This window comes from Salvelinus alpinus, chromosome 9, assembly GCF_045679555.1.
Source record: "Salvelinus alpinus chromosome 9, SLU_Salpinus.1, whole genome shotgun sequence".
NCBI classification, from domain to species: Eukaryota; Metazoa; Chordata; class Actinopteri; order Salmoniformes; family Salmonidae; genus Salvelinus; species Salvelinus alpinus.
In genome coordinates this window covers 4,103,553-4,119,890 of record NC_092094.1, presented here as the reverse complement: position 1 = coordinate 4,119,890, position 16,338 = coordinate 4,103,553, and the positions used below count along the sequence as shown (strand labels likewise).

At 47.4% G+C, this 16,338-nt stretch overlaps 1 protein-coding gene across 1 annotated transcript in view; it reads right to left on the bottom strand.

Moving 5' to 3' along the window:
- LOC139584172 (anoctamin-5-like) overlaps nucleotides 1-1,571 on the bottom strand; it is an 80,616-nt gene extending 79,045 nt beyond the window's left edge. Inside the window, exon 1 of the mRNA XM_071415717.1 lies at nucleotides 1,351-1,571. Within this exon, the coding sequence (XP_071271818.1) occupies nucleotides 1,351-1,429 (79 nt within the window). The 5' untranslated portion in view covers nucleotides 1,430-1,571. The remainder of the gene's footprint in view (nucleotides 1-1,350) is intronic.
- Between the last annotated feature and the right edge of the window lie 14,767 nt (nucleotides 1,572-16,338).

The following is a 16,338-nucleotide window of genomic DNA, read 5'->3' as shown; positions in this document are numbered from 1 at the left end:
AGTAACTACAGGTCTAGGGTTAGAACTTCTACAGTAACTACTGCACTAGGGTTAGAACTTCTACAGTAACTACTACACTAGGGTTAGAACTTCTACAGTAACTACTACACTACGGTTAGGGTTAAGTGTTAGGTACTAATAGACCTGTTAGAACTTCTACAGTAACTGCTGCACTAGGGAACATGGTTACAGACGGTCATCTAAAAAGAATGCTGGGGATTCGGGGGAACATTCAAAGTAATCCATCTCTTTTGATATAGAACCATAGATGGTAGACTATAAAACAGTTCTTTGCTCATCTGTACTGCTATTTGTATTGTAGTCACTCTACGTCTAACGTAGGCAGAGTATTTCTCCCAGCTCAGAGAGAGAGAGTGACATTTAGGTAGGTCCCTCTCTGTTTCGTTGCATTTGCTTCTGTTTAAGAAACATTTTGCAACTGATTCTACGGAATGGATACACCCCTGAACTCCCTCCTAGCAGTGACTGACCATTTCCACAAGCCGAGGCCAGCTGTCCTGACGGGAGGCTGGGGGCGGAAGTGCCTAGGCTGTGTGTATGAGGGAGGGAGGCTAACAGAAAGAGAGAGAGAGGGAGGTTAACAGAGAGAGAGAGAGAGAGAGAGAGAGAGAGAGAGAGAGAGAGAGAGAGAGAGAGAGAGAGAGAGAGGTTAACAGAGAGAGAGAGAGGTACTGACTAACATGTTCAATCTAAAGTGGAGTCCCAAGTCAGGCCATGAGGCGGAGACTATGAGGGTCAAATGAGAAGTTAAATAAAGCAACACTGTACTCTCTGGACAAAAACGGATTTATCCATCACTATTGTCTTACTAAAACATAGACCTGGGGTCAATAAGAGTTATTGATGGATTGAATAAACACCATTAGAATGTGATATATTGATTGGTCACTTTAAGTATCCTGTACTGTATTTTTTTTAAATCATGAAGAAATTGCTGAGATTATGAATGGGTCTAGAGACCTTCAACAGATCTTGAACTATTCTTCTATAATTGTCTTGGACCAACCATATGGATTTGTGGCGACTAATAATGTTTAAGAAAATTGTTGTTGATTTTGACTAACCGAATATTGTCAAGTGAGCTTATTATTTTTTCCGTCAATAGTACAGAGTAAGCTAAATTGTTTACATGTGTCAACAAGTCATACAATAATTCCTATTAATAATCATCCACCCGACCTCTTACCTCATATCTAAAGACAATGTATAGCCTATCATAATTGTATTATCCTGACGAAGTTGTAGCATAAACAAGCAAGACAATCGAACATAAAGCGGTTCAATGCGACGCATCATAAATGGTCTGACACAAGTAGCCGAACAATTTACCATCACAGGGGGAATCCGGGCTCATCTCTATCAAAGTTGCGTCTCCAATCTTTCCCGTTAGTCGACTCATGTCACTCATCTTGCCGAGCCCGTGCGGGTCGCCGGTCGGCCCGGTAAAAATAAGGAGGGTGGAGCGGGTACAAGGGCACTCTGTTCGTCTCAGCCCACGCCCTTGGCTACGGACTCACTTTAAGAGGGAAATGTACCGCTACCTTCGCACGAGGAATATTGAAACTGTGCTCAAGATACATCACCAAGCCCACAACTTCCACTGAGAAACAACTCGTCATTAAAGGGGAGGGGTTTGAATCCAAAAATCTGTCGGCGAACTGCTGCTACAGCGGATGGTTACAGTTGATGATAATATGATATTATTAGGTCTACTATATAGAATAATCGCAATTGTCATTTTTTAAAGTGGCAAAACAGTACATTTACATGACAGCATGTGCGATTTAATCTGCTTGGAAATGAATTGGCATTTACTTATTATATTATATTCTAGTCTATTCTATTCTAATGCACTGTATTCTGCTATAGGCTACTAAGGGAGGTGACATAGGCTGCGTTTACACAGGCAGCCCAATTCTGATCTTTTGCCAATTATCTGCATATCTGATATTTATCTGATATTTCCCCTAATGAGTAAACAGCATAAAACCACTTGGAATCTGATCTTTTGATTTAAACCACCTCAATATGTGGATCCGAATCGTGATACCAACCCCATTCGCCATATCTGACCCCTGTCTGGAAGCTCAGATCAGATTTTTTGTTGCACATGACCTGGTGTTACCGTGACAACCACCGCACAATTTTAAATGAACAGTAACTACGTTTCCGTCCACAGTTTTTAATGTGACTTAAGTCATATTGTATTTTTTTTTTTAACATTATACCGACAGCTGTGATGGAAACAGGAAGTTTCGGTAAAATCTTTATAAATGTCGACAGATAATTTGTTTGTTCGACATGATGGGATTTTTTTGTGTCTGTAAAATTAATTATGCGAGAAACGGTGGTGGAAGCGCCTTTATGCGCAAATATTGAAATTATAACCACCGTATTTAAGGAATACCTAGGATAGGATAAAGTAATCCTTCTAACCCCCCCCCTCCCCCCCCCTTAAAAGAGTTAGATGCACTATTGTAAAGTGGTTGTTCCACTGGAAATCATAAGGTGAATGCACCAATTTGTAAGTCGCTCTGGATAAGAGCGTCTGCTAAATGACTTAAATGTAAATGTAAATATCGAAGTAAACTTGGAATCACACGATGACATGATGTGTGGTCTTCCCACCTTGACTTGGGAAACAATGCAGCGTATTAGAGGCTACGGATACAATATGATAAACTTCACAGGGTGGTGAAAGAGCACGGTGGTGATCTTGATGCTCCTGTCCAGTAAATATCCAGGGTCTTATTCTGGTGACATGACGATCGATGTTTGACTGCCCCTTTTGACAAATTAAAAATATTCTCACTCTCATCCATAATAATGTCATCATGTAGACTAGCCTACACACACTGTATCTGGTAGCTGTTGGCTAGAAAGCAAGTGTCCAGACCAGAGGAGGCACATTTGCTATTCAACGCGCCATGTTTTTTGTGACAGAACTATCGCTAGAGTTGAAAATGCGATGGAAACACATTGTCCTTTAGATTTTTATTCGGTACATGTAACAGTGTAGCTTTCGTCCGTCCCCTCGCCCCGACCTGGGCTCGAACCAGGGACCCTCTGCACACAGACAACAGTCACCCACGAAGCATCGTTACCCATCGCTCCACAAAAGCCACGGCCCTTTGCAGAACAAGGGAAACAACTACTTCAAGGTCCTCAGAGCGAGTGACGTCACCGATTGAAACGCTATTAGCGCACACCACCGCTAACTAGCTAGCCATTTCACATCGGTTACATACATAACTTACATTTTATGCGCACTACGTCATCACGTACTGATTTACATTTTGTGTGCACTACGTCATCACGTACTGATTTACATTTTGTGTGCACTACGTCATCACGTACTGATTTACATTGTGTGTGCACTACGTCATCACGTACTGATTTGTATAAGTCCATTGGGTGGAAACATACCACTGGTGACAAAAATGCACATATTCCCTTTATGCAAATGTTTGAATATTTGCATGAAAAATATGGTTGCCAATTTGATGGAAACCTAGCTAGTGATAGGACATGGGCATTGCATCTGTGTGCTCCTTCACAGGCTACGGCATAATCTAATTCGCATACTCCTGGTGATAGAGGAGAAAGAACGTGAGGAGTATGCGAATTGAGATTCTCCCTACATCAGCGCGAATGTGCCAAACTGATATGGGCCACATGTAAAACTCAGTGTGGACAATCAGAAGAAGAAAGATTGGATATAAAAAATAAAATCAGATTTGGGTTGTTAGGGTGTAAACACAGCCTTTAAGGTCTTCCAGTGTCAAATGGTTTTATTTAAGGGTGGCCGTGTAAACACAGCCTTTAAGGTCTTCCAGTGTCAAATGGTTTTATTTAAGGGTGGCTGTGTAAACACAGCCTTTAAGGTCTTGGAGTGTCAAATGGTTTTATATAAGGGTGGTTGTGTAAACACAACCTTTAAGGTCTTACAGTGTCAAATGGTTTTATTTAAGGGTGGCCGTGTAAACAGATAAGTAAGAAATAGACAGGTTATATTCAAGCAGGGATGTTTTAGTCCACGAGGGTGGGAAATAAATGGGGGAGGAGAATGAGCCGGTTTGTAAGCTAGATGTGTAGGCCTTGGCTGTGATAGGGCCTAGGTACTACTTTCTGTTGCTTAGCCTACATGGACATAACAACGGATAATACAGATCACCTCAACAGCCTAAAATAGCCTACAGTTTCTTTGCATATGAAGTTACAGTAGTGTCTATAGCCTGCTTTATTACCTTCAGCATACAGCACATCATTATGGCTCAGAACTACACCAACACGACTGCTGTTTATCTAGTGAGGTATTTACATCCAAAAGGGAAATACCACAGACTATTATGACATTGTCAAGGCAGCAGTGCCAGAATGGAAAGCAGCAACATTATGCATTTACTGTTTGTTACAACTTAAAGGGCATGGGAAACTGAAATATCAGCACATGACTGAGCGAGCTCCTCCTCAAAACACACACACATACACACACACACACTGCTCTCTCCCCCTCAATCCAGAAACATCTGTCCGCCTGCTCTCTCCCAGCCACATCTCTGTTCAAGACGCTCCCGTCTCGTCTGGTCAAACGTGGTACCAGTTGGCCCCCAGCACCCTTCAAGTGGTCCGCATGTTCCCTTGGACATATAATTATCCTTCCTGTCTGGGCGCGGCAACAGGCAGAAAATACATCTGCTTATTTCCTCTGACCACTTTTCCTTACAGCCTCATGCCTCTCCTCTTTCTCAGCGTTGTCATTATATTGACATTTTAGTCATTTAGTCTTATCCAGAGCCATTTACAGTTAGTGCATTGATCTTCAGATCGCTAGGTGGGACAACCACATATCACAGTAGTCAGTACATTCATCTTCAGATAGTTAGGTGGGACAACCACATATCACAGTAGTCAGTACAGTCATCTTCAGATAGTTAGGTGGGACAACCACATATCACAGTAGTCAGTACAGTCATCTTCAGATAGCTAGGTGAGACAACTACATATCACAGCAGTTAGTATCTTCAGATAGCTAGGTGAGACAACTACATATCACAGCAGTTAGTATCTTCAGATAGCTAGATGAGACAACCACATATCACAGTATTCAGTACATTCATCTTCAGATAGCTAGGTGAGACAACCACATATCACAGTCATAGTCAGGACATTTTTCCTCAATAAAGACGTTATCAGCAAAGGCAGTGTTAGTAGGGAAAGAGAAGTAGAATTAAGTAGAATTATATATATATACAGTATCTGTATTTTTTTCTCATGCGGAGGGTGTAGGGTCGGGTTGGGTGTGTGCTGCTACCACTACTTCTTTAGACTTGGGAAGTCCAAATGAATGGTGTCGTCTGTAATAACAGGGCATCGGGTGGTCCCACTCTGTAATAACAGGGCATCGGGTGGTCCCACTCTGTAATAACAGGGCATCGGGTGGTCCCACTCTGTAATAACAGGGCATCGGGTGGTCCCACTCTGTAATAACAGGGCATCGGGTGGTCCCACTCTGTAATAACAGGGCATCGGGTGGTCCCACTCTGTAATAACAGGGCATCGGGTGGTCCCACTCTGTAATAACAGGGCATCGGGTGGTCCCACTCTGTAATAACAGGGCATCGGGTGGTCCCACTCTGTAATAACAGGGCATCGGGTGGTCCCACTCTGTAATAACAGGGCATCGGGTGGTCCCACTCTGTAATAACAGGGCATCGGGTGGTCCCACTCTGTAATAACAGGGCATCGGGTGGTCCCACTCTGTAATAACAGGGCATCGGGTGGTCCCACTCTGTAATAACAGGGCATCGGGTGGTCCCACTCTGTAATAACAGGGCATCGGGTGGTCCCACTCTGTAATAACAGGGCATCGGGTGGTCCCACTCTGTAATAACAGGGCATCGGGTGGTCCCACTCTGTAATAACAGGGCATCGGGTGGTCCCACTCTGTAATAACAGGGCATCGGGTGGTCCCACTCTGTAATAACAGGGCATCGGGTGGTCCCACTCTGTAATAACAGGGCATCGGGTGGTCCCACTCTGTAATAACAGGGCATCGGGTGGTCCCACTCTGTAATAACAGGGCATCGGGTGGTCCCACTCTGTAATAACAGGGCATCGGGTGGTCCCACTCTGTAATAACAGGGCATCGGGTGGTCCCACTCTGTAATAACAGGGCATCGGGTGGTCCCACTCTGTAATAACAGGGCATCGGGTGGTCCCACTCTGTAATAACAGGGCATCGGGTGGTCCCACTCTGTAATAACAGGGCATCGGGTGGTCCCACTCTGTAATAACAGGGCATCGGGTGGTCCCACTCTGTAATAACAGGGCATCGGGTGGTCCCACTCTGTAATAACAGGGCATCGGGTGGTCCCACTCTGTAATAACAGGGCATCGGGTGGTCCCACTCTGTAATAACAGGGCATCGGGTGGTCCCACTCTGTAATAACAGGGCATCGGGTGGTCCCACTCTGTAATAACAGGGCATCGGGTGGTCCCACTCTGTAATAACAGGGCATCGGGTGGTCCCACTCTGTAATAACAGGGCATCGGGTGGTCCCACTCTGTAATAACAGGGCATCGGGTGGTCCCACTCTGTAATAACAGGGCATCGGGTGGTCCCACTCTGTAATAACAGGGCATCGGGTGGTCCCACTCTGTAATAACAGGGCATCGGGTGGTCCCACTCTGTAATAACAGGGCATCGGGTGGTCCCACTCTGTAATAACAGGGCATCGGGTGGTCCCACTCTGTAATAACAGGGCATCGGGTGGTCCCACTCTGTAATAACAGGGCATCGGGTGGTCCCACTCTGTAATAACAGGGCATCGGGTGGTCCCACTCTGTAATAACAGGGCATCGGGTGGTCCCACTCTGTAATAACAGGGCATCGGGTGGTCCCACTCTGTAATAACAGGGCATCGGGTGGTCCCACTCTGTAATAACAGGGCATCGGGTGGTCCCACTCTGTAATAACAGGGCATCGGGTGGTCCCACTCTGTAATAACAGGGCATCGGGTGGTCCCACTCTGTAATAACAGGGCATCGGGTGGTCCCACTCTGTAATAACAGGGCATCGGGTGGTCCCACTCTGTAATAACAGGGCATCGGGTGGTCCCACTCTGTAATAACAGGGCATCGGGTGGTCCCACTCTGTAATAACAGGGCATCGGGTGGTCCCACTCTGTAATAACAGGGCATCGGGTGGTCCCACTCTGTAATAACAGGGCATCGGGTGGTCCCACTCTGTAATAACAGGGCATCGGGTGGTCCCACTCTGTAATAACAGGGCATCGGGTGGTCCCACTCTGTAATAACAGGGCATCGGGTGGTCCCACTCTGTAATAACAGGGCATCGGGTGGTCCCACTCTGTAATAACAGGGCATCGGGTGGTCCCACTCTGTAATAACAGGGCATCGGGTGGTCCCACTCTGTAATAACAGGGCATCGGGTGGTCCCACTCTGACCCAGTCGTTTTGATTAAAGAGGGTCATGGAGAAGATGAGATGGCACTTCATCGTATAAATACACACCTTCTGATTGGACTAGAAGTCTAACTTCAAACAGCGTCTCAGAAGGCCAAGTCCTGGAAACTGGGACGATGTCTGAACCGTAACGTACATGTTGTAAACTGGGACGACGTCTGAAACGTAACGTACATGTTGTAAACTGGGACGATGTCTGAACCACCGTAACGTACATGTTGTAAACTGGGACGACGTCTGAAACGTAACGTACATGTTGTAAACTGGGACGACGTCTGAAACGTAACGTACATGTTGTAAACTGGGACGATGTCTGAACCACCGTAACGTACATGTTGTAAACTGGACTGATGTCTGAACCGTAACGTAGATGTTGTAAACTGGGACGATGTCTGAACCACCGTAATGTACATGTTGTAAACTGGACTGATGTCTGAACCGTAACGTACATGTTGTAAACTGGGACGATGTCTGAACCACCGTAACGTACATGTTGTAAACTGGACTGATGTCTGAACCGTAACGTACATGTTGTAAACTGGGACGATGTCTGAACCACCGTAACGTACATGTTGTAAACTGGACTGATGTCTGAACCGTAACGTACATGTTGTAAACTGGGACGATGTCTGAACCACCGTAACGTACATGTTGTAAACTGGACTGATGTCTGAACCGTAACGTAGATGTTGTAAACTGGGACGATGTCTGAACCACCGTAACGTACACGTTGTAAACTGGACTGATGTCTGAACCGTAACGTAGATGTTGTAAACTGGACTGATGTCTGAACCACCGTAACGCAGATGTTGTAAACTGGGACGATGTCTGAACCACCGTAACGTACATGTTGTAAACTGGGCTGATGTCTGAACCATCACAGCTTTAAATAGTGTTGCGAGAACACAATGTCAGTTGTAGTTGTTGTTGTGGTGGTGGGGAGAAGACGTTAGAGCTATAGCAGAGACTGTCCACACTGCGTAACTCATCAGGACTCTGAGGAGGGTGTCCATGGTCTGTATAGACAGTATAGACAGTAGTTATAATAGGATGGTGTGTATAGACAGTAGTTATATAGGATGGTGTGTATAGACAGTAGTTATATAGGATGGTGTCTATAGACAGTAGTTATATAGGATGGTGTGTATAGACAATAGTTATATAGGATGGTGTGTACAGACAGTAGTTATATAGGATGGTGTGCATCTACTACCTGGGCTGGAGAGAAGGTGGAGATCTACTACCTGGGTTGTAGAGAAGGTGGAGCTCTACTACCTGGGCTGGAGAGAAGGTGGAGATCTACTACCTGGGCTGGAGAGAAGGTGGAGCTCTACTATCTGGGTTGGAGAGAAGGTGGAGATCTACTACCTGGGCTGGAGAGATGGAGCTCTGATACCTGGGTTGGGCTGGAGATAAGGTGGAGATCTACTACCTGGGCTGGAGAGGTGGAGATCTACTACCTGGGCTGGAGAGAAGGTGGAGCTCTACTACCTGGGTTGGAGAGAAGGTGGAGAATTAATACCTGGGTTGGAGAGAAGGTGGAGAATTAATACCTGGGCTGGAGAGAAGGTGGAGCTCTACTACCTGGGCTGGAGGGAAGGTGGAGAACTACTACCTGGGCTGGAGAAAAGGTGGAGATCTACTACCTGGGCTGGAGAGAAGGTGGAGAACTACTACCTGGGTTGGAGAAAAGGTGGAGATCTACTACCTGGGCTGGAGAGAAGGTGGAGATCTACTACCTGGGTTGGAGAGAAGGTGGAGCTCTATTACCTGGGCTGGAGAGAAGGTGGAGCTCTATCATGATAAACACTGTTATTTTACAAAGAGTTAGTCCATACAACATATTATGTGATTTGTTAAGCACATTTTTACTCCTGAATTAATTTATGCTCGCCATAACGAAGGGGTTTGTCAGCTTTTCATTTTTATTAACTTGTAAACATTTTTATGAAAAAACATAATTCCAGTGTAAAATAAAATCTTAATGTAATCAACTTTAAATTCAGTCTGTAACACAACAAAATGTGGAAATGTGGGATGTGAGTACCTTCTGAAGGCAGTGTGTGTGGTCCCCGTATAGTCCCACCACAGTGGCTGCCTCACATCCAGATGGCCATCATTATGCTTCTGGAACAAACCATCATTATGCTTCTGGAACAAACCATCAGACATGTCTTGGAGGTCAGAGGCCCAGACACAGAGACAGACACAGAGACAGAGACGGAGGCACAGACAGAGACAGACACAGAGACAGACACAGAGACAGACACAGAGACAGACACAGAGACAGACACAGAGACAGACACAGAGACAGACACAGAGACAGACACAGAGACAGAGACAGAGGCACAGACAGAGACAGACACAGAGACAGACACAGAGACAGAGACAGAGGCACAGACAGAGACAGACACAGAGACAGACACAGAGACAGACACAGAGACAGACACAGAGACAGACACAGAGACAGACACAGAGACAGACACAGAGGCACAGACAGAGACAGACACAGAGACAGACACAGAGACAGACACAGAGACAGACACAGAGACAGACACAGAGACAGACACAGAGACAGACACAGAGACAGACACAGAGACAGACACAGAGACAGACACAGAGACAGACACAGAGGCACAGACAGAGACAGACACAGAGACAGACACAGAGACAGACACAGAGACAGACACAGAGACAGACACAGAGACAGAGACAGAGACAGAGACAGAGACAGACACAGAGACAGAGACAGAGACAGAGACAGAGGCACAGACAGAGACAGACACAGAGACAGAGACAGAGACAGAGACAGACACAGAGACAGACACAGAGACAGAGACAGAGGCACAGACAGAGACAGACACAGAGACAGACACAGAGACAGACACAGATACAGACACAGAGACAGAGACAGAGGCACAGACAGAGACAGACACAGAGACAGACACAGAGACAGACACAGAGACAGACACAGAGACAGACACAGAGACAGACACAGAGACAGAGACAGAGACAGACACAGAGACAGACACAGAGACAGAGACAGAGGCACAGACAGAGACAGACACAGAGACAGACACAGAGACAGACACAGAGACAGAGACAGAGGCACAGACAGAGACAGACACAGAGACAGACACAGAGACAGAGACAGAGACAGACACAGAGACAGACACAGAGACAGACACAGAGACAGACACAGAGACAGAGACAGAGACAGACACAGAGACAGACACAGAGACAGAGACAGAGACAGAGGCACAGACAGAGACAGACACAGAGACAGACACAGAGACAGACACAGAGACAGACACAGAGACAGACACAGAGGCACAGACAGAGACAGACACAGAGACAGACACAGAGACAGACACAGAGACAGACACAGAGACAGACACAGAGACAGAGACAGACACAGAGACAGAGACAGAGGCACAGACAGAGACAGACACAGAGACAGAGACAGAGACAGAGACAGACACAGAGACAGACACAGAGACAGAGACGGAGGCACAGACAGAGACAGACACAGAGACAGACACAGAGACAGACACAGAGACAGACACAGAGACAGACACAGAGACAGACACAGAGACAGACACAGAGACAGACACAGAGACAGAGACAGAGGCACAGACAGAGACAGACACAGAGACAGACACAGAGACAGAGACAGAGGCACAGACAGAGACAGACACAGAGACAGACACAGAGACAGACACAGAGACAGACACAGAGACAGACACAGAGACAGACACAGAGACAGACACAGAGGCACAGACAGAGACAGACACAGAGACAGACACAGAGACAGACACAGAGACAGACACAGAGACAGACACAGAGACAGACACAGAGACAGACACAGAGACAGACACAGAGACAGACACAGAGACAGACACAGAGACAGACACAGAGGCACAGACAGAGACAGACACAGAGACAGACACAGAGACAGACACAGAGACAGACACAGAGACAGACACAGAGACAGACACAGAGACAGAGACAGAGACAGAGACAGACACAGAGACAGAGACAGAGACAGAGACAGAGGCACAGACAGAGACAGACACAGAGACAGAGACAGAGACAGACACAGAGACAGACACAGAGACAGAGACAGAGGCACAGACAGAGACAGACACAGAGACAGACACAGAGACAGACACAGAGACAGACACAGAGACAGAGACAGAGGCACAGACAGAGACAGACACAGAGACAGACACAGAGACAGACACAGAGACAGACACAGAGACAGACACAGAGACAGACACAGAGACAGAGACAGACACAGAGACAGACACAGAGACAGAGACAGAGGCACAGACAGAGACAGACACAGAGACAGACACAGAGACAGACACAGAGACAGAGACAGAGGCACAGACAGAGACAGACACAGAGACAGACACAGAGACAGAGACAGAGACAGACACAGAGACAGACACAGAGACAGACACAGAGACAGACACAGAGACAGACACAGAGACAGAGACAGAGGCACAGACAGAGACAGACACAGAGACAGACACAGAGACAGACACAGAGACAGAGACAGACACAGGGACAGACACAGATACAGACACAGAGACAGACACAGAGACAGACACAGAGACAGACACAGAGACAGACACAGAGACAGACACAGAGACAGACACAGACACAGAGACAGACACAGAGACAGACACAGAGGCACAGACAGAGACAGACACAGAGACAGACACAGAGACAGACACAGAGACAGACACAGAGACAGACACAGAGACAGACACAGAGACAGAGACAGAGACAGACACAGAGACAGACACAGAGACAGAGACAGAGGCACAGACAGAGACAGACACAGAGACAGAGACAGAGACAGAGACAGACACAGACACAGAGACAGAGACAGAGGCACAGACAGAGACAGACACAGAGACAGACACAGAGACAGACACAGAGACAGACACAGAGACAGATACAGAGGCACAGACAGAGACAGACACAGAGACAGACACAGAGACAGACACAGAGACAGACACAGAGACAGACACAGAGACAGACACAGAGACAGACACAGAGACAGACACAGAGACAGACACAGAGACAGACACAGAGACAGAGGCACAGACAGAGACAGACACAGAGACAGACACAGAGACAGACACAGAGACAGAGACAGAGGCACAGACAGAGACAGACACAGAGACAGACACAGAGACAGACACAGAGACAGAGACAGAGAGACACAGACACATATGTACAGGCACAGAGAGACACAGACACATATGTACAGGCACAGAGAGACACAGACACATATGTACAGGCACAGACACAGAGACAGACACAGAGACAGACACAGAGACAGACACAGAGACAGACACAGAGACAGAGACAGACACAGAGACAGACACAGAGACAGACACAGAGACAGACACAGACACAGAGACAGAGACAGACACAGAGACAGACACAGAGACAGACACAGAGGCACAGACACAGAGACAGACACAGAGACAGACACAGAGACAGACACAGAGACAGACACAGAGGCACAGACACAGAGACAGAGGCACAGACACAGAGACAGACACAGAGACAGAGGCACAGACACAGAGACAGACACAGAGGCACAGACAGAGAGGCACAGACATAGCGACAGACACAGACACAGAGGCACAGACACAAACAGAGAGACACAGACACATATGTACAGGCACAGACACAGAGGCACAGACACAGAGACACAGACAGACAGGCACAGAGACAGAGACAGAGACAGAAACAGACACAGAGACAGACACAGAGACAGACACAGAGACAGACACAGAGACAGACACAGAGACAGAGACAGAGACAGACACAGAGACAGACACAGAGACAGACACAGAGACAGAGACAGAGACAGACACAGAGACAGACACAGAGACAGACACAGAGACAGACACAGAGACACAGACAGAGACAGACACAGAGACAGACACAGAGACAGACACAGAGACAGACACATAGACAGACACAGAGGCACAGACAGAGACAGACACAGAGACAGACACAGAGACAGACACAGAGACAGACACAGAGACAGACACAGAGACAGACACAGAGACAGACACAGAGACAGAGGCACAGACAGAGACAGACACAGAGACAGACACAGAGGCACAGACAGAGACAGACACAGAGACAGACACAGAGACAGACACAGAGACAGAGACACAGAGACAGACACAGAGACAGACACAGAGACAGACACAGAGACAGACACAGAGACAGACACAGAGGCACAGACAGAGACAGACACAGAGACAGATACAGAGACAGAGACACAGAGACAGACACAGAGACAGACACAGAGACAGACACAGAGACAGACACAGAGGCACAGACAGAGACAGACACAGAGACAGACACAGAGACAGACACAGAGACAGAGACACAGAGACAGACACAGAGACAGACACAGAGACAGACACAGAGACAGAGACAGAGACAGACACAGAGACAGACACAGAGACAGACACAGAGACAGAGACAGAGGCACAGACAGAGACAGACACAGAGACAGACACAGAGACAGAGACAGAGACAGACACAGAGACAGACACAGAGACAGACACAGAGACAGAGACAGAGGCACAGACAGAGACAGACACAGAGACAGACACAGAGACAGAGACAGAGACAGACACAGAGACAGACACAGAGACAGACACAGAGACAGACACAGAGACAGACACAGAGACAGACACAGAGACAGAGACAGACACAGAGACAGACACAGAGACAGACACAGAGACAGACACAGAGACAGACACAGAGACAGAGACAGAGGCACAGACAGAGACAGACACAGAGACAGACACAGAGACAGACACAGAGACAGAGAGACACAGACACATATGTACAGGAAATAGAGAGACACAGACACATATGTACAGGCACAGACACAGAGACAGACACAGAGACAGACACAGAGACAGACACAGAGACAGACACAGAGACAGAGACAGACACAGACACAGAGACAGAGACAGACACAGAGACAGACACAGAGACAGACACAGAGGCACAGACACAGAGACAGACACAGAGGCACAGACACAGAGACAGACACAGATACAGACACAGAGACAGACACAGAGGCACAGACACAGAGACAGACACAGAGGCACAGACACATAGACAGACACAGAGACAGAGGCACAGACACAGAGACAGACACAGAGGCACAGACAGAGAGGCACAGACATAGCGACAGACACAGACACAGAGGCACAGACACAAACAGAGAGACACAGACACATATGTACAGGCACAGACACAGAGGCACAGACACAGAGACAGACGCAGAGGCACAGACATAGACATAGAGGCACCGACACAGAGGCACAGACACAGAGGCACAGACAGACAGGCACAGAGACAGAGACAGAGACAGACACAGACACAGACACAGAGACAGACACAGAGACAGACACAGACACAGAGACAGCCACAGAGACAGAGACAGAGACAGAGACAGAGACAGACACAGACACAGACACAGACACAGAGACAGACACAGAGACAGACACAGACACAGAGACAGCCACAGACACAGAGACAGACACAGAGACATACACAGACACAGAGACAGCCACAGAGACAGAGACAGAGACAGAGACAGACACAGACACAGACACAGACACAGAGACAGCCACAGAGACAGAGACAGAGACAGAGACAGACACAGACACAGACACAGAGACAGACACAGAGACAGACACAGACATAGAGACAGCCACAGAGACAGAGACAGAGACAGAGACAGACACAGACACAGACACAGACACAGAGACAGACACAGAGACAGACACAGACACAGAGACAGCCACAGACACAGAGACAGACACAGAGACAGACACAGACACAGAGACAGCCACAGAGACAGAGACAGAGACAGAGACAGACACAGACACAGAGACAGACACAGACACAGAGACAGCCACAGACACAGAGACAGACACAGAGACAGACACAGACACAGAGACAGCCACAGCGACAGAGACAGAGACAGAGACAGAGACAGACACAGACACAGACACAGACACAGAGACAGCCACAGAGACAGAGACAGAGACAGAGACAGACACAGACACAGACACAGAGACAGAGGCACAGACAGCTTCTTTCCCAGTTTATAATTTCCAACAGCTAAAGACCTACAATCTTTCACACTATTCAACACTTGACAGAGTTCAAATGTCACGTTCACAAGACGCAAGGCTTTCACATTTACCTATTTTATTGTAGAAGATAATCACGGAATAATTCACACTGAGGACAATATCAAGCATGTTTTGATTTTGCTCGGGAGCCCGTACGACCATTGGAAGTCAAATGGTGCTGTCACATTTCACAACTTCTTCACTGATATTCCTATAGAGGAAGCCCCGTACTTCCTGATTATATCAGGATGTCTCATCCTGATCTGTTTCACCTGTCTTGTGCTTGTCTCCACCTGCCACCAGGTGTTCACACCCTGATCTGTTTTACCTGTCTTGTGCTTGTCTCCACCCGCCACCAGGTGTCACACCCTGATCTGTTTCACCTGTCTTGTGCTTGTCTCCACCTGCCACCAGGTGTTCTCACCCTGATCTGTTTTACCTGTCTTGTGCTTGTCTCCACCCCCCTCCAGGTGTCTCACCCTGATCTGTTTCACCTGTCTTGTGCTTGTCTCCACCTGCCTCCAGGTGTCACACCCTGATCTGTTTTACCTGTCTTGTGCTTGTCTCCACCCGCCACCAGGTGTTCTCACCCTGATCTGTTTTACCTGTCTTGTGCTTGTCTCCACCCCCC